A 20675-nucleotide genomic window follows, 5' to 3' on the forward strand; every position below is an offset into this window, starting at 1 on the left:
ATCAGGTACCACAATTAATCATCAGACTGGGTTGAGCGATATATTATATTGAAGCACTTTCAGTCGTGATTTAATTGACATTTAATCATTTCCGAAAACTTCTCCCAGTGTCGAGAATAACCGGTTTGAAATGTTTGATTTTTTTTGTCTACTTTCGAGCGAGTAAAGCGATCAAGTAACGTTCGTTATATATGAAATTTACCCATTAAGGCTAAAAACTACTTGCTTTTACTGAAAGGAAAGTTAGTTTTGGAAGCCATGCTCAGTGATTTTCTGGCAAAAAAAAAGCTTTCGAAAGTATTTGAATTTTTTTTAGCGTGTATACAGTGCGTTCAGTTGGGTTTGGCACAGGTTCGAATCCCTTCTAAGTCGTTTCCTTTCTGAAGTTTGAGCAGAACTTGGTAGAACATAAATTGGACGCTCCGTAACCGGTTTCGAACACCCAAAAAATCTTTTTGATTTGCTGAGCTGTTTGAACTAGTGCTTAAAACGGCATTGACCGACCGTGTTTAACAGGTTCTTGTCTGTCAAAACCGTTTTTGCCAAAAGTTTAAAGGCTCTCATGCTTTACAAAGCGGTACTGATTCAACTTATCTTGGTCGAACTGTAAATTTATACTATTTCGAACCAATTTAAGGCCAAAATTTCCAAAGTTTATTCTAATAATTTCATCTATATATCGAAATACAAATATGAAAAATTCTTGAGTTTTTCATCAGCACAGAAATTATGATCTCAATCATATCATTTTTTCTCGTTTCTTAATTTTGGACATTTCGTCCATTTTTTTTGTTCGGCTTTTGTATTTTAGTTCATTCCAAAAAATCATTGGTCATGTTTTGTCATTTTGTTTTGCCACTCCAAAAGCTTCGATGGCTTAAAAGGTTTTTGTTTTTTGTTACATGGGGTTTATCACGTCAGATATAGTTGTAAATAGATCATTACGATTGTGAACTAGGATAGGGATAATTTTTACAATAAAATTTTTTGTTTCAATGGTCAATAGGAGTCTGTTTTATCGAAATCACATGGATTGGTAAGTGTAAAAAGCAGAAATGTAAGGGAATATTTCATTGTAGCTCAAATAACAATTGAAAGGGTTCAACCTGACATCTCACGCAAGCAAATTGGAACTTTTTTGCTTGTAGCTGCTTTTGCCTGCAGAACAAAACCCATCCGAATACAATGTTTTGTGTGGCTGCGAACAATTACTTGCTATGCAAAAAATGGCCGGATACGAGACCCTTTTTGACTAATGAGTACCCAGAGACAAAGAAGCGGGACTTTAAAAAATAAAATCTCAGGTATAACCAACTCATAGACCGGCTTAGCTTGTCTGTAAATCGACATGAATTCTGGTAGATGATTTGTTTTCAGACAGTCTGTGTCGATCAAATCGACAGTTTTGACATGAAGCTATCAGAAATATATTCCAACAGTGTTCGACAAAAACAATGTAGCATTATTGATGTTATTTCTTGCAAAGATTTCCAAAATTATCAAAATGCTGATTTGAGTAGCATTTCTGTTGTTGACATACTATTAGACCAGATATCGAAAAAAATTTTCGAATGTTTAACGACTTCTGAGAAGTTTATTGTAGCTTGCGCTTTCAAAAATTCTCTTTCGGGTCTTCTAGTTTTTCTTATGTGCGCGAAGAACAACCTGGTTTATTACCCAGTTGACAATGCAATAGAAATCAGTACTCTCGAAAATTCATTGAAACCTTTGAGAGCTAAATTCTACCTTTGTGGCAAATTACTACCGGAATCAAGTAATTTTTGTCATTTGGTTGGAACCGTTATTGGCGGGGAAATATTTATCTATCGACTTAATTTCGAGCTTAATAAAACCATTTTATTACCGGAAATTGAAGTAAAGCCTGATTGGCTGAACGACTTAGCTTATGTTATTTCCACTTCGGGTACGACTGGGTTACGTAAGCACGTCCTAGTATCGAACCAATCTATTATCTCTAATGTAAATTGTATTGTAGACCGATTGGCCTTGAAAAGTGATGAAGTTATAGCACAAAACACTAGTTATTTGTTCGACCCGTTTTTTGTTGAAGTTATATCTTGGCTTATAACTGGAAGCACATTGCTGATTTTTCCGCTGGAATTTAAACTCAATTTTGAAAAGTTCCACAATTTGATTACGACGCATAATGTTACGTTTTTGCAAACGACGCCTAGCTCTTTGGCAATTTTGGGCGCAGAAAATATTGGAAAAATGCTTCTGCATAATAAATCGTCTCTTCGTAACTTAGCTTTAGGCGGTTAGTGTTTGTTTTTTAAAATAAAACATTCAATTACAAAATTTTCTATTGAATTTTTTTTTATCATAATAGGCGAAGCGTTTCCGGGATCTCTTCTTGCCTGGAAATCAAAATCAAACAAAACGAGGATATTCAATTTTTATGGATTGACTGAACTTTCCTGCTGGGCTACTCTATGTGAAATCTCATTCGATCAATCAAGTTTTAAGAACGATTTGATTGGCCTTGAAGTCGACCGAGCAGAAAAGAGACCAGTGTTTGCGGATGTTGCCATTGGAGAAGCAATGGCCGATACAGAGCTGGATTTCCGCAAACTTGAAAATGGGTAGCTTATTTAATTTCAACGGCCTTCTTAGTCAGTACTAGAAAAAGTTCCTTTTTGACATCAACTATGACATAACAAATAACATGTAATAGATATGACTCACTGCAACTAATTTTTTCGGCAATCAAACTAAACTTGTTCGGGTCTTTTGTGGCTTTTTCATGTCTATCATTTTAATCTGACTTAGTTTTTGAATTTTGACAACAAAAAAATCAATTCGATAAACTTGTATGTTTGCAGCTCTAATGACGAATTGTACTCGTTGACTTTACGATCTCGAAAACGACTTTGTTCTGTTCTACAATCTGGGCAATCCCTCATAGATTTGTACAAACTACAAGAAGGCGAAATATTCCGCAGTGAAACTATTGTTCATACGAATGATTTATTCGAAAATGTAGAAAGCAAATGGGTCTTCAGAGGGAGAGCTGACAACGAAGTTAAAATGTTAGGGAGGGGGTTAAATCTGGATGGGATTAAACAGCTTGTTCTGGACTATAGTGACGACGAAATATCAGGATGCGTTATCGAGTTTTCTTTCTTAGTTTAACACTTTATCGATTATCCGCATTTTGATTGAAAAGAGTTCAACCAATTAGTTGATTGGATTTTGTAAATTGTTTTCATTTAATGCAAGGGGAACTTCATACAAGGTTCAAATTTCGTTTATGCTGAACATTTTCATGCTTGGACTGGTTTTTTAAGGGCGAAGTTCTTTCCAGGACTCACATGGAGAAATAATTAACAAGTTCTGGTTGATTTGAGGGTATCCCTCATTTCTAATAGTTTCAGGAAGTTTGTAGAGCCCTTTTTTGAAGATGTATTCCAAAAGTTTTAAAGGATGCCTCAATTTATTTCTTGGAAGCCATTTTTGTCGAAAGCTGTTTTCGCCAATTTTTTAGCTAAAGATATTTGAAGATTTTTGAAAGTCATCCTTAGTGACATTGAATTTAATTTTTTCGAGGAGTTGAATTTATTTTTCATTGAAATGCAGTAAGAAATTAAAGATGGAGTTAGAAAAATTAAAATCGTTGAAGAAAAATTGGTTTAGTTTTCTCAAAAACAGCAACATTATACAATTTTTTTGCCTCTAATTGAAGTTGCAGAAAAGTAATGAAGTTATTTCACATGTCTCTATATTTAAAAGGTTAGTCGACCAATAAAAATTCGTTTTTTCAAACCTTAATCAATGAAGCCCAATAAAACATCGAGTTAATAAGAACACTAAAATGACGAAAACTCGCCTCTGAAAAAGGAATCAACTTCGCTCTTTTCAAACTGTGCTGTTGTTTTTCGAGACAACCGAGTCAGCTGCTTCATACAACCCAGGTCCGATGAATTGTTCGGCAAAGTAAGTTTTCGAGATCTTCGTTTTCTGCTTTGCAAATTTAAAAAATATATTGAAATTTTAGAAAAGTTTGTTTTATAGGTGGATCAGATGGACCTGAAACGCAAACTGCGCACTTATTTGTTGAGAAAGATTCCAGAAATATTTGTGCCCCAAAATTGGTTTGTCGTGCCGAAAATTCCTTGCAACAACAACGGAAAATTAGATATGAATTTTCTGAAAGATTATATTGATTGTTACAAACAAAGCAAAAAAGTACCAGGTTTGCATCATTTTAAGGATAATTTCCAGTTTAATATTACTGGCATAATTAACATTTTAAAAAATGCATTAAAAAGTGCTGCCCTTATTTGGAGCATAAAAGCTTTATATTTCGAAAAAAAATCTGAACATAATTTTAAAATCGTTTGAAAACCGGCGGCTTCATATTACTTGAGCGTTTGCTTGTTCTAAGCTCACTCGGATCTTCTGGATTTTCGGGCTGTGAAGTCATGGGTTGTTTTGCTGTTCGGCTTGTGTAAAGTTAATAGAAGGATATCCTTTTTGTTTTTGAATATTCAATGGTAATTTGGGGGTCGAAAGTCACACTTCTTTGCTCCAAATTGTGAAAATAATTGCAGAGGGTTTGTCTGCCAGATGTTTGAATCTGTTTCTTGAAAGCAATTTTGGCTGTTAGAAAGACAAGGAATAAGCTAGTCATAAACCTCGAATGTTCAAGTTAGTCATATGCCTCAAAGCCAAATGCCTCAATATTTGACAGCGGTATGTTTAATTTAGTCAGTGGCGCACCCAGAAATTTTGCCCAGAAATTCGGCCAGTTTTTATATGAGGTTTTATCGGGCTGCAGCCAGTTTAGCAATTACAACATAGATTCTGGGTTTCTCTCCAACGGGGGAACTTCTCTGCAAGCATTCTACGTAATTCAGCAGCTTGTGAATGAATGTGCACTTACGGAAAATGGAGAGCAGAATGTTGTTTTGAAAATGATGCTAGCGGACCTTCCTCTCAAGTTTGTCCAATCGCAGTGTGTAAGTTTTGTTTTTTGTTACCTGAGTGCAGATTGTGATATATGTGTTTTTTCGCCTTTTCTAATACATTATGAAGTTTCATACAAATTAAGCTAGTAGATTTTGATTTTTCATGCAAGTTCTTGCATTTTTGCTTGATTTTTGCTTTTGGTATCCTTCCTCAAGTGTAAACAATAAACAGTACTGTTACCATAGTCGAGCAATGAATGCACAATGTTTGAATAAGTTAATTTTTTTAAAATATTTTGAGGCTTCATTATCATATTTTTTTTTCAGGAAAATTTTCTCAGTTCTGAAATAACAAATACTGCTAGGCATCAAAAGGAAACACCCAGTCCAGTTTATGGCGTTGCCCTCGAGAAGTTGTGGGAAGTAGATATGGAACTATGTGTGGATGCAGGAGTAGTCACCGACTCTAGCGAACAAATTGGTTATATTGGTCAGTTGCAAAGTCGTTGCTTACGTTGTTGCAAAGTTGTTATCAAATCGGAATATAGACAATTTTTCGGGGGAACAATTTGTCTAATAAAATTACTTGAATCACTAGACTTCATTCACGTTCACTTCGTTCACGTGCTGTCGTGCTCAAATTTTTGAAAATTTAAATTAAACTACCGGTCTACTGCTACTATTGACAGTAATTATAAGAAGTTGTATAAGTACTCTTAATATTGGTAACAAAATCAATTTTCTCCGCTAATCCGGCAAACCTGGCCGAAAGGTATCAGCTTCTACGCCTGGGACGGCAAATTTGACCTATCGTTTGTCTGATTTTGTTTTGTCTGCTTAGTTGCCGCATCACGGAAGGTTCCTGTTTTTAGAAAATAATTAAGTCATATGATAGCTTGGATTAAATCAAATTCAAACTTTTTTAAAGCTTTTTCGGCCTTAATGTTTTTTGACAAAAGTACTAGTTCTTAAACCTCAGTTATGGCGTAGTTTGGACATGTTTGCGTCAAATTGAACATCGTTCCAGTAAATTTCTGAAATTTTTGTAATTATGGTTGTTTCGAAATAGTTTTTTTTTCGGCTTAGTGGCTTTTGTTTCATTTTCTGTCTGCTAGCTTGCAATGTTCCGCTTCGGCACTGTGTTATTTCCTGCTCTTGTTGATCGCGCCACTCTCGCAGAGTGAGAGAAACTATGGCGTAGCTTGGGTTTTCGAGAAATTTTAACGACCTTGAAAAATGCTTTTAGGCTCAATTCAGGAATCATATTGAAGCCCTTTGAGTAATTAGATTCTAAAAAGAAATTTCGAAAAAAAATCGGTGTCGAGAATAATGTGTCTGAGCTTTTGCTATTTAGACTCAATTTCAGCGAAGAACGAATATTTTCTCATCCACTCAACGGTGACCTATTCAAGATTTAGTTCAAGAATAATTGGCTGCAGACTTTCAGTTCATTTTGAAAGCGAAACACAAAAACATGCAGACAGGATTTTATTTCTTGATTTGTATTACTTTTTATAATGATATATGAATTATTCTGTGCTAATTGTACAGTACCGGCTACTTTTATTTTATAGATACATCAATATTCTTACTTTTAAACTAGTTTTTAAACCCCAGTTATGCTGTATTTTGGACATGTTTGCGTCAAATTGAACATCATTCCGGATAGTAGGACGGCAATTTCGTAATCTCCAGGAGCGAGGTTCGATTTCAGCAGATTTTTCAAATCCTGTTATTGACTTTTTCCTTGTTGCTTTTTTGGGGCTACTTTTTGACATTTTCCAAAAAAAATTCTGACAAGCGGCTTTGTCTATTTTGTTTTCAAGCTCTCCTTTTATTATATTGAGAGTTTGTTAGTCGAGTTAACCATTTTTTAATCGTAGCCCTGAACGATCGTACGTTTTTTCCTTTTAAAAACATCAAAGTTGAATTAAAGCAGTTCTAATTACTTTTTAAAGCTGCTTCTTGGAGTTTTGTCGTTTGTGGTGGTTGCGAATTGCAGTCTAAAGTGAAAAATTTTCCAATTATTTGGGCTTTTTTGGTGTCAATGAACGCAGTGAAGTTTCTAAAATAGGTCCTGTTGATTTTGTAGGAAAAAGTCTCAAAAATTGTTTGCGGACAAATTTCTGAGTTTTTAGTTATTATGATTTTTTCGAAATAGTTTTTTTTTCGACCCAGTGATTTTGTTTTAATTTCTGTCTGCTTGCTTGCAATGATATGTCTGTGTTGTATCACAAGTGGTGCGAAGCTCTGCCTCGCTTATGTGTTATTGATTGCTCTTCTTGATCGCACCACTCTCGTAGATTGAAAGAAACTGGCGTAGCGTGGGTTTCTTCCAAGAAATTTAAACGACCTTGAAAAACGCTTATAGGGGCTCAATTCAGGAATCATTTTGAAGCTCTTCAAGTCATTTAGATTTTGAAAGGAAATATCAACGAAAAAGATTTTAAAACGAAAAATGGGTCTGAGCTTCTGCTATTTAGACTCAATTTTTACAGTTGCGAAGCTAGTGTATTTTTACGAACCTTCTTTTTTTCTAACCTAAAATGCAAATATTGGTGGGGCACATTTACAGCTTTTTGATAGCAGCGGAATTTAGTTTACTTATTCAGCCAGTTGCCTTATATTGGACATGAAAAAGGCTAATGATAAATATTCCAGAAGTTTGAACTGTTCTTTCATGATTTTTTAATGCGAAGTTAAATATTAAAAATTAATTCAATCATTTTTTTTTTCGGTTTCTTCGAGTTCATAGCCAACCGACAGTTCGAAAAATTTCAATATTTATTCAGGCAGCTTGTTTTTCTTAGCTCAAATCTGATACGTATGACCTAATGAAGCTCCATTATGGAAATTGAAACTGTGTTTCAAACTCCACAATAATTCGTTCAATATTTTTGCATTCGATAATTTTTTGCAGTCAATAATTGTTACACTTGCAACCAGCAAATGCATTCAACGTGGGCATAGAACTTGTTTATCGCTTACTTGACTTCTAGTAACAAGATTTTGAGCTGTATGATGTGAGATGGTTTTGTGCTCTGCCACTTGAGGTTACTCTTAGCGCCCCACTGTCTCTTCCGACCTTAGTCTTATCTAAGCCTGACTGTTCCGACCACTTCACTATGCGGGTGTTTCTTGTTTTTGCGTATTTTTGATACAATTTTGGTTGGGTATCGAGAGCTACCATGTTTTAAGCCCTCTCAGTCTGATTTGGGGCCCCAAAAGAACAATCAAAAGTTATCTCAGTATCAAGAAAAACTGGTGTCACTATTTTAATTCTGGTGTCACTTGAAACTTGTTTTTGACAGCAAACGCATGAATTATAACGAGATTTTTTTCAATATCATTTATCATTATATTGGTCATAATATTTCTGTTGAAGCGCATTCATTGCGGCTTGGTGTTAACCATAATTAAGAAAATAGCAAGGAGAATAGGTTACTGGAGAAAGAAAATGTTTCCCTATATGGAGTCAAGCTGTTTTTTAGAGTCAATGAACATAGTGAACACTCTTATATAACTCGTGAGGATTTTTTCAGGAAGAAGTGAAATTTGTTCACGCTTTAATTTGATTTTTTTTTGTGGTTTGGTTTTTGATAGCTTTGTTAAAAGGAAGACAAACTCAACTATCGAACAGCAAAATTGTAAAGGCCACGAAAACTCGGATACGTTCAGAAAATTAATGCTCAAGTTATTCCGGTGTTTCATATGGAGCAGAATGTTTCGAGTCACTTATCTTGAAATAATCCCCCTGATTTTATTGTCGAAGACCAGTATTTCGCTAAAATAGCCTTTTTTGCAAAATACCATTACTATCAATAGAGATTTTATGAGATTATTTTTTGGGTTCATGGTTTTTGGCTTTAGCTGTGTTTCAGTCTTCTGTTGTAAGATTTTTTGCTCTTTTGTCTCCGATGTTAGAAAATAACCAAAAAAGTGGTCGAATATTTGATTTCGATTCTGTTTTGTAAACTTTCTGCAATGCGGAAATTCCTTCAGCTGGGTTTAATTCGTCAGAGTGACCTTTTTGGTCCCTAAAAAAATCGAGAACGGATTTTTTTTCCTATTCATTAAACATATTCTTTGCCAATTTGTTCAAATTTTTGCAAAGTGGCTAAGTTTTTCTTCTCGATGAAAAGTCTTAAAATTTGTTCAGACTCAAGTTTATTTTTTTGCTATTTGAGTTTTGCTTTTTATAAGTTCAACTCATTTCCTTTGTTAAAAGGAAGACAAACTCCCTTATCGAACAGCAAAAGTGTAAAGGCCACGAAAACTTGGATATGTTCAGAAAATGAAAGCTCAAGTCATTCCGGTATTTCATATTGAGCAGAATGTTTTGAGTCACTTATCATGAAGTAATCCTGCTGATTTTATTGTCGAAGACCAATAGTTTTGGTACAATAGACTTGTTTTTGCAAAATACCAATACTATAAAAAGACATTTAATGAGATTGATTTTTGGGCTTATCGTTTTTGGCTTTTGCTGTGTTTCAGACTCCTCTTGTAAGGATTTTTACTCTTTTGTTTCCAATGTTAGAAAATAGCCAAAAAGGTGGTGGAGCATCTGAAAACTGATTTCGATTTGTTTTGCAACTTCTACGCAAGTCGGAAATTCCTTCATCTGGGTTGAATTCGTCAGAGTGACTTTTCGGTCATTAAAGAGTTCGAGAACGGAATTTTTTGCTATTCATTGAACATATTTTGTGTCAATTTGTTCACTTTTTTGAAAAGTTGGCTTAGTTTTTTTTGTCGATGAAAAGTCTTGATATTTGTTCAGGCTCAAGGTTATTTTTTGCGATTTGACTTTTGATTTTTTTTAAACTCAACTGATTTGTTTTGTTAAAAAGATGAAAAACTGCACTATCGAACAGCAAAAGTGTGAAGATCACGAATAACGTTATCAACTTCTAACTTCGAAAATGGAGTTTAGTAATCAGACTTCCCAGCGAAATTGAAATTTTACTTCTTTATCCAGTTTTCTCAAATTGGGTTAGTTTCATTAACAAAAGGGTCAATCATCAAAAAAGATCAGTTTCCAGAAGTTCATGAATTGTTCGGGAAGTTCAAAAAGCTTTAAGGCAATCTATTTTTTCTTTAAACTCGAAAGTCTTTCAAAATAGAAGTCGGCTTTTTTCTTTTCGTTCCTTTGCGTTCATTGAATCTTCTCCAACTGTCTGTTGGCTATGTTATCTAATTGCGCATTGTTTGCTGGATAGATCAAGACGGAATGGCTTATTGATTAGGTCAAAAGAACCCTGATGAGGAGCTTTGGGTTCGAGTCTGTACTTTCCTATGTTTCTACTCTAAATTGGCTCTTTTCCATTTCAAATTGGCTCATGAATTTCAGTTTTGAAAACTTTTTTTTTCGTGACATAATGTAATGAAGTTTGCCTAGATATATTCCCATCGTAGCACCACGCATTCAGCCATTATAACATTAAGGACAATTAAGAAAATGGAAAAAAAATTGCTTAAATCTGCAAAGTGCATCTTCCCTTCTGTGTTAAATTTGATATCGCAAGTGATGTGGCACTTCTCTTTGTTTATAAAATGCGGTTGACCCAGAAATTGAAAAGTCTAAAAGGCTTTGTTCATATCAACGCAATTTTTGGCGAATGAGTTATAGAAATCTAAGAATTTAAAATGTTGTGTTGCTGTTAGATCACCATTAGGTTTATAGGTGTTTGGTTGTTTTTTGGTTGAGATCGATTAATCGACTTCGAAACGCACTAATTCATTGAATTATGATTGTTTCAGGCTCTCACAGCGGACTGTTTGTTGCCGTAGAAATATCAACCGGGAATATTTTATGGAAGCGGCATTTTCCGGACAGAATTATATCTTCATGTGTTATATCGCTAGAGGACCAGTTTCTTGTCGTGGGATGTCAAAATGGGGTTATTTATGTTATGATGAGCAAAAGCGGAGAGGTCCATTGGTATTTCGAGACACAAGCTATGATTAAATGTACTCCAGTTATTGACTCTACCAAAGGTTAGGCTTTAAAAGTATTCTGAATAGGTGAAAAGCTGAATCTGTTTAAATTAGTCAATAAATTGATGTTTGATGATGAAATCTAACCGTCCGCATTGCAAAACCATGTGTTCATGAATTCAAGAAGGGTTAAAACTATTTTTCATAAACAAGGCTGATCGTATATCAGGGCGAAACCCTCAATGTTAAGACTGCCCACTATCGTCGATCACGAGCTTTTTGGTTTTAAAAAAAAACTTATAAAATGTTTGGAAAAAAATGTTTGTTCAATTTATCCCCCTTTAAGTTGTAGAGTACCAAGTGATAATATTGGTTATTTATGCGGCCGGTATTAACAAGAACGCTTTTATCAGGACGACCCCTTGAATGCTCCGAATGACCTTTAACGGTTATCGAGTAGTGTTGAATTTAAATGAAAATGCTGAAATTTTCAAAATATCAATTTTTAAAATATGATTAAGAGTAATAAAGTAGTGAGTACTCTTCTTTAGGTCTTGCTGACTTTTTTTCAGGAGAAGTCTAATAACTGCAGATGTGCATTCATACATATTGATGCATTTATGAATGCACTGAGGTATAAATGCACTTTTTGAGTTCAACTGATACTCATCTGCTGAAAAAGACGTAAATAGCACTCTCCAAAAACGAACGTGGAATTGGCGCGATAAAACGTGAACGATTTCTAGTTTCGAAAGTGGAATTAAATTTTTAGATTTACTGCGGAATAAAAACTTTAACCATTGATGCAGTTTTCTCTAATTGGGTTCATGTCATCAAAAAAGCGCCAATCATAAATTGCTCTAGAAATTCAAAGTGCTTAAGGGGCATCTAATTTTTTCTTTGAAATTCGAAAGTTGATATTTTTCCAAGAAATTCAGTGTTTTTAAGAGTAATGTACGTAGTAAGTGTTCTTATATAGGTCTTGCTGATTTTTTTTTGTTTTTTTTTCTGTAAAAAGTCTTAATATTTGTTCAAGCTCAATTTTGATTTTTCGCGGTTTAACTTGTGATTTCTTTTTAATTTCAGTGCATTTCTATTGTTAAAAGGAAGACAAACTCCCTTATCGAACAGCAAAAGTGTAAAGGTCACGAAAACTTGGATATGTTCAGAAAATGAAAACTCAAGTCATTTCGGTATTTCATATTGAGCAGAATGTTTTGAGTCCCTTATCATGAAGTAATCCTGCTGATTTTATTGTCGAAGACCAATAATTTTGGTACAATAGACTTTTTTTGCAAAATACCAATACTATAAAAAGAGATTTTATGAGATTATTTTTTGGGTTCATGGTTTTTGGCTTTAGATGTGTTTCAGTCTTCTGTTGTAAGATTTTTTGCTCTTTTGTCTCTGATGTTAGAAAATAACCAAAAAAGTGGTCGAATATTTGATTTCGATTTTGTTTTAGAAACTTTCTGCAATGCGGAAATTCCTTTAGCTGGGTTTAATTCGTCAGAGTGACCTTTTTGGTTCCTAAAAAAATCGAGAACGAATTTTAATTGCTATTCATTAAACATATTCTTTGCCAATTTGTTCAAATTTTTGCAAAGTTGGCTAAGTTTTTCTTCTCGATGAAAAGTCTTAAAATTTGTTCTGACTCAAGTTTATTTTTTTGCTATTTGAGTTTTGCTTTTTTTAAGTTCAGCTCATTTCCTTTGTTAAAAGGAAGACAAACTCCCTTATCGAACAGCAAAAGTGTAAAGGCCACGAAAACTTAGATATGTTCAGAAAATGAAAACTCAAGTCATTCCGGTATTTCATATTGAGCAGAATGTTTTGAGTCACTTATCATGAAGTAATCCTGCTGATTTTATTGTCGAAGACCAATAATTTTGGTACAATAGACTTTTTTGCAAAATACCAATACTATAAAAAGAGATTTTATGAGATTGATTTTTGGGTTTATCGTTTTTGGCTTTTGCTGTGTTTCAGACTCCTCTTGTAAGGTTTTTTACTCTTTTGTTTCCAATGTTAGAAAATAGCCAAAAAGGTGGTGGAGCATCTGAAAACTGATTTCGATTTGTTTTGCAATTTCTACGCAAGTCGGAAATTCCTTCATCTGGGTTGAATTCGTCAGAGTGACTTTTCGGTCATTAAAGAGTTCGAGAACGTATTTTTTTTGCTATTCATAGAACATATTTTGTGTCAATTTGTTCACTTTTTCGAAAAGTTGGCTAAGTTTTTCTTGTCGATGAAAAGTCTTGATATTTGTTCAGGCTCAAGGTTATTTGCTTTGTTAAAAAGATGAAAAACTGCCCTATCGAACAGCAAAAGTGTGAAAATCACGAATAACGTGATCAACTTCTAACTTCGAAAATGGAGTTTAGTAATCAGACTTCCCAGCGAAATTGAAATTTTACTTCTTTATCCAGTTTTCTCAAATTGAGTTAGTTTCATTAAAAAAGTGTCAATCATCAAAAAAGATCAGTTTCCAGAAGTTCATGAATTGTTCGCGAAGTTTAAAAAGCTTTAAGGCAATCTATTTTTTCTTTAAACTCGAAAGTCTTTCAAAATAGAAGTCGGCTTTTTTCTTTTCGTTCCTTTGCGTTCATTGAATCTTCTCCAACTGTCTGTTGGCTATGTTATCTAATTGCTCATTGTTTGCTGGATAGATCAAGACGTAATGGCTTATTGATTAGGTCAAAAGAACCCTGATGAGTAGCTTTAGGTTCGGGTCTGTAGTTTCCTATTTTTCTATTCTAAATTGGCTCTTTTCCACTCTAAATTGGCTCATGAATTTCAGTTTTGAAAACTTTTTTTTTCGTTGACATAATGTAATGAAGTTTGCCTAGATATATTCCCATCGTAGCACCACGCATTCAGCCATTATAACATTAAGGACAATTAAGAAAATGGAAAAAAAATTGCTTAAATCTGCAAAGTGCATCTTCCCTTCTGTGTTAAATTTGATATCGCAAGTGATGTGGCATTTCTTTGTTTATAAAATGCGGTTGACCCAAAAATTGAAAAGTCTAAAAGGCTTTGTTCATATCAACGCAATTTTTGGCGAATGAGTTATAGAAATCTAAGAATTTAAAATGTTGAGTGTTGCTGTTAGATCACCATTAGGTTTTTCGTGTTTGGTTGTTTTTTGGTTGAGATCGATTAATCGACTTCGAAACGCACTAATTCATTGAATTATGATTGTTTCAGGCTCTCACAGCGGACTGTTTGTTGCCGTAGAAATATCAACCGGGAATATTTTATGGAAGCGGCATTTTCCGGACAGAATTATATCTTCATGTGTTATATCGCTAGAGGACCAGTTTCTTGTCGTGGGATGTCAAAATGGGGTTATTTATGTTATGATGAGCAAAAGCGGAGACGTTCATTGGTATTTCGAGACACAAGCTATGATTAAATGTACTCCAGTTATTGACTCTACCAAAGGTTAGGCTTTTAAAGTATTCTGAATAGGTGAAAAGCTGAATCTGTTTAAATTAGTCAATAAATTGATGTTTGATGATGAAATCTAACCGTCCGCATTGCAAAACCATGTGTTCATGAATTCAAGAAGGGTTAAAACTATTTTTCATAAACAAGGCTGATCGTATATCAGGGCGAAACCCTCAATGTTAAGACTGCCTACTATCGTCGATCACGAGCTTTTTGGTTTAAAAAAAAACTTATAAAATGTTTGGAAAAAAATGTTTGTTCAATTTATCCCTTTAAGTTGTAGAGTACCAAGTGATAATATTGGTTATTTATGCGGTCGGTATTAACAAGAACGCTCTTATCAGGACGACCCCTTGAATGCTCCGAATGACCTTTAACGGTTATCGAGTAGTGTTGAATTTAAATGAAAATGCTGAAATTTTCAAAATATCAATTTTTAAAATATGATTAAGAGTAATGAAGTAGTGAGTACTCTTATTTAGGTCTTGCTGATTTTTTTTCAGGAGAAGTCTAATAACTGCAGATGTGCATTCATACATATTGATGCATTTATGAATGCACTGAGGTATAAATGCTATTTTTGAGTTCAACTGATACTCATCTGCTGAAAAAGACGTAAATAGCACTCTCCAAAAACGAACGTGGAAATGGTGCGATAAAACTTGAACGATTTCTAGTTTCGAAAGTGGAATTTAACTTTTAGATTTACAGCGGAATAAAAACTTTAACCATTGATGCAGTTTTCTCTAATTGAGTTCATGTTATCAAAAAAGCGCCAATCATAAATTGCTCTAGAAATTCAAAGAGCTTAAAGGGCTTTATCTTTTTTTTAAATTCGAAAAAAAAAATTTTTCAATTAATTCAGTGTTTTTAAGAGTAATGTACGTAGTGAGTGTTCGTATATAGGTATTGCTGATTTTTTTTGTTTTTTGTAAAAAGTCTTAATATTTGTTCACGCTCATTTTCGATTTTTTTGCGGTTTGACTTGTGATTTCTTTTCAAGTTCAGTGCATTTCTGTTGCTAAAAGGAAGACAAGCTCCACTATCGAACAGCAGAACGTGATTGACTTCTAATTTCGAAAATGGAAATTAATTATCAGGTTTTCCAGCGAAATAAAGTTTTGCCTGTTGATCCAGTTTTCTCAAATTGGGTTAATTTTAACAAAAAAGTGTCCATGATTTTGTTCTACAAATTCAAAGATCTTTAAGGCCATCTATTTTTTTCATCGAAATTCAAGAGTTGAAGGCTTTTGAAAAAACCAGTCATTTTTTTTCAGCTTCCTTGCGTTCATTTCTCGTTTCCAATCTTCAATTGGCTATGTTTTTTAAAATGGTTACCCAACAAGCTGTTCAAATTAGAAAGTTGTATATTTAGCATTTGTAATTTATTAATTAATATAAAAATCATGCCTCAATTCAATTTGGAATGATTTCTAAGCAGGGTTATATCGCCGCTGATGCATTAATAGCAGGAAATATCGAGTGTTATTTGTCCAAAATTAGCCAGATTGGCAATCTCTAATCCCCCATAGCTTTGCCAAAAGTGATTCAAGGTAATTTTTTTGCTTAAATATGAGCTTGGGGCAACAATATTTTTCAACAATAGAATAACTCCGCCAAAAATGAAATAGCTAGTTGAGAAGTCGAAATGAGTCTGGAGAAAAAAGCACCCCGAGTACAAATATTTGTCTTTCTTTTCGAAAGTCGAAACAACTCCGAAATTGCTGGCCTCAGTTTACTTTGGAAGGATTTAAGTTCAAAGTTAAGTTCAGCAAAATGGTGTCAATTTCCAGAAGTTCATGAATTGTTCCAGAAGTTCAAAAAGCTTTAAGGCCATCTATTTTTTCTTTAAAACTCGAAAGTCTTTCAAAATACAAGTCGGCATTTTCTTTTCGTTCCTTTGCGTTCATTGAATCTTTCCAACTGTCTGTTGGCTATGTTATTTAATTGCGCATTGTTTGTTGGATAGATCAAGACGGAATGGCTTATTGATTAGGACAGATGAACCCTGATGAGGAGCTTTGGGTTCGAGTTTGTAGTTTCCCTTGTTTCTAATCTAAATTGGCTCTTTTTCATTCTAAATTGGCTCATGATTTTCAGTTTCGAAAACTTTTTTTCTACTTTGACACAATGTAATGAATGAAGTTTTGCCTAGGCTTCATATATTCCTATCGTAGCACTATCCTTGAGTTCCTTGCGTTTTTTTCTCGTTTCCAATCTTCGATTGGCCATGTTTTTTTTGAAATCATCTCCCAACAAGCGGTTTAAGTTAGAAAGTTGTGTATTTAGCATGTTGTAATTTATTTAATAAAATAAAAAGCATGCCTCAATTCAAACTGGTACGATTTCTTAGCAGGATTATATCGCCGCTGACGCATTGATAGCAGGAAATATATCGAGTGTTAATTGTCCAAAATTAGCCAGATTGGCAATCGCTAATCCCCCATAACTTTACCAAAAGTGATCTAAGGTGATTTTTTTCTTAAATATGAGCTTGGGACAACAACCTTCTTCAACAATAAAATAACTCCGTCAAAAATGGCTAGTTGAGAAGTCGAAATGAGTCTGGAGAAAAAAGCACCCCGAGTACAAATATTTGTCTTTATTTCCGAAAGTCGAAACAACTCCGAAATTGCTTGCCCCAGTTTACTTTGGAAGGATTTAATTTGCCGCTTACGCTTTAACTGAACGATATTTATCTCGTGTTAATTATCCCACTTCGAAATATTGTCGTCAAAGCAATCGCAAATTCAAATCATTAAAATTTTGTGAAAAATAATCACATGTGAATTGTTTCTTGAGTTTGATTTATCTTTTTGAAAGTCGGTACAAGAAGTAAAGTTTTTCAAAGAAAACACGCGTGATCAAATTCATGTGTAAAAGTAGCAGTATTGAGATTGAAAATGCAGTATTTGCTTAAAAACCAATGAACGTAGTGGAAATTTTCATAAAGGTTGTGATGGATTTTTTCTTTCCTTCATAATTTTTTTCAGGAGCAAGTCTCTAAATTTGTTCAGGCTGAAAAACACTTGTTCTTGGTTTGATTTCTGATTTTTTTTCAAAGTTAAGCTTACTTCCTTTGTTAAAAGGAAGAAAAAATCTACTATTGAACAGCAAATATAAAGGTCATGATAAACGTGATCGACATCTATTTTCGAAGGTGGATTTTTGTTTTCAGATTTTCCAGCCCAAAAAAAAATGTTTTGATCCCGTTTTCTCAAATTAGGTTAATTGTATTACGCTTGCGATTAGCAAGCGTTATAAAACCTGAATATAGACTTTTTTCTGGTTAACAATTTGTTTAACAGAATCACTTGTATCTTTGTTCATAATGAAGTCGGCCGCCAACTTAGCCTGATAGGTAACGAATATACCTGGGACGGAAAAGATCCTGAGTTCGAATCTGACCAGGCCCTTTTTTGTTTCAAACGGGAAATATTTTGTTTCAAATAAAGTTGTCGGCCAACTATTTGTGTGCTTATCGGTTGTCGGCTTAGTTGTAACATCTTGGAATCGTTTTTTTTTTTGCTGCACGTTTTTCGCATTTTTCTTTGATGTTGCTTTTAGCGTTTGGTTTACTCCTGCAATTTGTAGTTTTAGTTACCTTGACTTTGTATTTCCTTGTTTGTTTTTATTTTTTCGCCAAAAAAATCCTCGGCCCAAATTTTTTCGGCCTATTTTTATCGGCTTAATGACTTAATTTTGGGTCGTTTCAAGGGAAACACAAGCTTAACACTTCCCTCTCTACTTTTCAAGTTGATTGTATGTTTACCAATTGGTCTGCTTACACAAGCAAAGCTTGTGTTATAGCATGAATTTTCTTTTTTTCCAACCTAAGTCGCAAATTTTGTTGCGACGCAAATAATGTTGCGACAAAATGTACCAATTTGAAAGTGCTCAGTTTGGTCAATAACCAGCTATTAAGTACAACCAATGTTAAGCATAGACTATTATATTACAAATAGATAGCACTTTAGCTTCATGGTATCATGGATCTGTAGCGTAGAGGTAGGGAAGGAGACCAGCAACAAAATAAGAGGGTTCGAACCCGAGCAGGGTCGGATGTTTTTAACGAACTTTTTCTTATACTATTTAAAATGCGTCCGCTCTATCAATTGAGGTATGTTAGTTGGTAAATTTCTTTTTTTTTCAATTTGATGGGTACTGCTAATGAGTCATAATTGGCTCGCGTCACTTAGCAATTATGTTTACTCATAATTGGCGTGCGTCACTTAAGAAATTTTGTAGACTCAAGATTTTGTTTTTCGTAGTAGTGTTATCGGTCATTTTTTTGCTTGTGTATGCGAAGTGCAACTTCGCCTCTGTGTGAAATTTCTTTTTTGTTGATAATGGAAAATTATTTCCAAATTGATTGGAAAATTTTAGTTTTTCTCAGAAAATTTTACTGCTTTTCAAAATAGGGGCATCAATTGAAAGACCTCTTACTCCCCTAGAGTCTCTTTTTCTTAACTCCTCTGTCTACAGCCTTCGAAATATTTGACCCATATTTTTGATTTTTTTTTCCGTTTTCTCGAAAACTATCCCTCTCAAATCTGAGTATTAGGTTTCAACGAATATAACTTGACTTTTCTGAAACTTGGATTTTCTAGCGTTTTTTGAAACTTGGATTTTCTACCGTTTTTTGAATCTTGAACTATTTTTGAAATTCAAAGAGCTTTAAGGCCATATACTTTTTCTTTTTTCTTCGAAAGTTTTTCAAAGTCATTTCTTTCGGTTTCATTGCCTTCATTGACTCTTTTCCAGATGTTTTCCATCTTTCTGTTGGCTATGTTTTTCACTTATTCAGGTTCTGTCGTGTTCTGTCCGTCTTACGACTGCCGCGTGTATGCCCTAGACTTCAAAAACAAAGTACACCTATGGACTTGCAGACTTCCCGCGCCGATAACATCAACACCGTGCCTTATATCATCTGCATCGGTACATACGGAAACTGTTTCCGAACAAGAGTTTCCGATTATTATTTGTGCCGATTTAAGTGGTCAAATTTCAACTTTAAACGGAGACACGGGCGTCATTTTGGGTTCGCTGCAGCTTAAAAAACCAGTGTTTGCCGATCTCATTGCAATCAAACAAGGTAAAAATGATTTTTTGACCACAAAATTTTGCGTTTCGTTGACTTCATTTTGGGAAAGCAGTCAAAAAATTCTTTTGCGGGATTCGGCTAGAAAATTTTGAACATTCGACCTGTTTGTTGTGGTAATTATATGAGAAGTGTTTAACTCTATTTTGACAACCAGTTCAAATTAAGGCTTCCAGCACTTCGGATTTCAAATTCATAAGAAATTTGAAATATTATTGTCAAAATAGTTTTTTTGAAATAGCCTGACAGCTATCACAACAAAGGTTGAATAATCAAAATTTTTCAACGAGACCCAGCTTTGGACTTTTTTGTGCTTGTAAAAGTTTAAATCAATCATTTCTTGGTTTAGGGTCATTAGTGTTGGCATGTGAAGTCAACGGAGTTATATCTCTTCTCTCAACGAACAATCTGAACATCATTTGGAGCATTTCTCTTACAAATCGAAACTCAAATATTTTCTCGAAACCTCTGCACGCTAAAAGCGTGAACAAAATATTCGTGACTGATTCAATTGGCAATGTTACGATTCTAGATGCTATCAATGGGATGATTTTGCAAACTATCGACATTGGAACTAATTGCAAGCTGGGAAATCCTGTTTTAATTGATGCGAAAAACTTATTGACTATGAAGGGCGCTTCTAAAGAACTCAACAAAACTGATAGTGTGAAAAATTGCAATAAAACTGTTTTAAGTTCCGAGGTCAGAAACTCGAGAACTCATTGTGCTGTAGTGTTCTGCTGTTCAAATGGAGTTATTTACTTAATTGAACTAGCAGATGATTTGTCGCGGTTTCATGAGATACACGATTTGAAAATTGAAGTGTTTGCTCCTCTAAATTTGTGCCGTAATTCAACTTTGATTATCGGAGGACATGATGATAAGCTACATTGCTTAAAATTAATATAGTTTCTCAGGACTTTTTCATAACAACATAAGGACTTAAAACATTATTTGACAATCGTTGAAGCAGATGTAAGTGCATGCAGCAAAAATTCGTGACTCAGTTCAACATTTTCTTAAAACCGGAAGTTGCTTATTTGAACAATCCCTCTCACTCTACCTCCTCCTCCCCTGTAATGACCTATTGAGCTAGCAAATCGAGCAAAAAAACACAAGAAAAATTAATTAGCCCGAGTAGGTGGTTAATGTGCGAATAGCACATAATCGAAGTTTTTTCTAGAGAAAAGTTTAAAAAGGGAAAATCAATCGTTAGATCAAGTAGTGTTTGGTTTGCAAGCACTGATTACGCTTAA

The 20675-nt window shown here is 34.2% G+C and overlaps 1 protein-coding gene and 1 long non-coding RNA gene across 2 annotated transcripts; both read left to right on the forward strand.

Moving 5' to 3' along the window:
• Positions 1-1381: 1381 nt before the first annotated feature.
• On the forward strand, positions 1382-3559 carry LOC134854288 (uncharacterized). Its single transcript, XR_010164402.1, has 3 exons — positions 1382-2278; positions 2351-2603; positions 2844-3559. It is a non-coding gene; the product is annotated as an uncharacterized LOC134854288 (long non-coding RNA).
• A 494-nt stretch (positions 3560-4053) lies between these two features.
• On the forward strand, positions 4054-20420 carry LOC134854134 (beta-alanine-activating enzyme-like). Its single transcript, XM_063870257.1, has 7 exons — positions 4054-4213; positions 4729-4979; positions 5256-5418; positions 10689-10925; positions 14076-14312; positions 19126-19413; positions 19769-20420. Exons 1-7 carry the CDS (start codon positions 4159-4161, stop codon positions 20326-20328), a joined length of 1791 nt encoding a protein of 596 aa, XP_063726327.1. The 5' UTR covers positions 4054-4158; the 3' UTR covers positions 20329-20420.
• Positions 20421-20675: the final 255 nt, after the last annotated feature.

This window comes from Symsagittifera roscoffensis, chromosome 9 (genome assembly GCF_963678635.1).
Source record: "Symsagittifera roscoffensis chromosome 9, txSymRosc1.1, whole genome shotgun sequence".
In the NCBI taxonomy this organism is placed as follows: Eukaryota; Metazoa; Xenacoelomorpha; order Acoela; family Convolutidae; genus Symsagittifera; species Symsagittifera roscoffensis.

What these genes read in the sequence shown, in the direction of transcription:
- LOC134854134 (XM_063870257.1), top strand. Translation starts at nt 4,159, where the DNA reads ATGAATTTTCTGAAAGATTATATTGATTGTTACAAACAAAGCAAAAAA. An exon ending in CGAACAAATTGGTTATATTG is followed by an intron (nt 5,419 to 10,688) that starts GTCAGTTGCAAA and finishes TGATTGTTTCAG; the next exon opens with GCTCTCACAGCGGACTGTTT. An exon ending in TCTCATTGCAATCAAACAAG is followed by an intron (nt 19,414 to 19,768) that starts GTAAAAATGATT and finishes TTCTTGGTTTAG; the next exon opens with GGTCATTAGTGTTGGCATGT.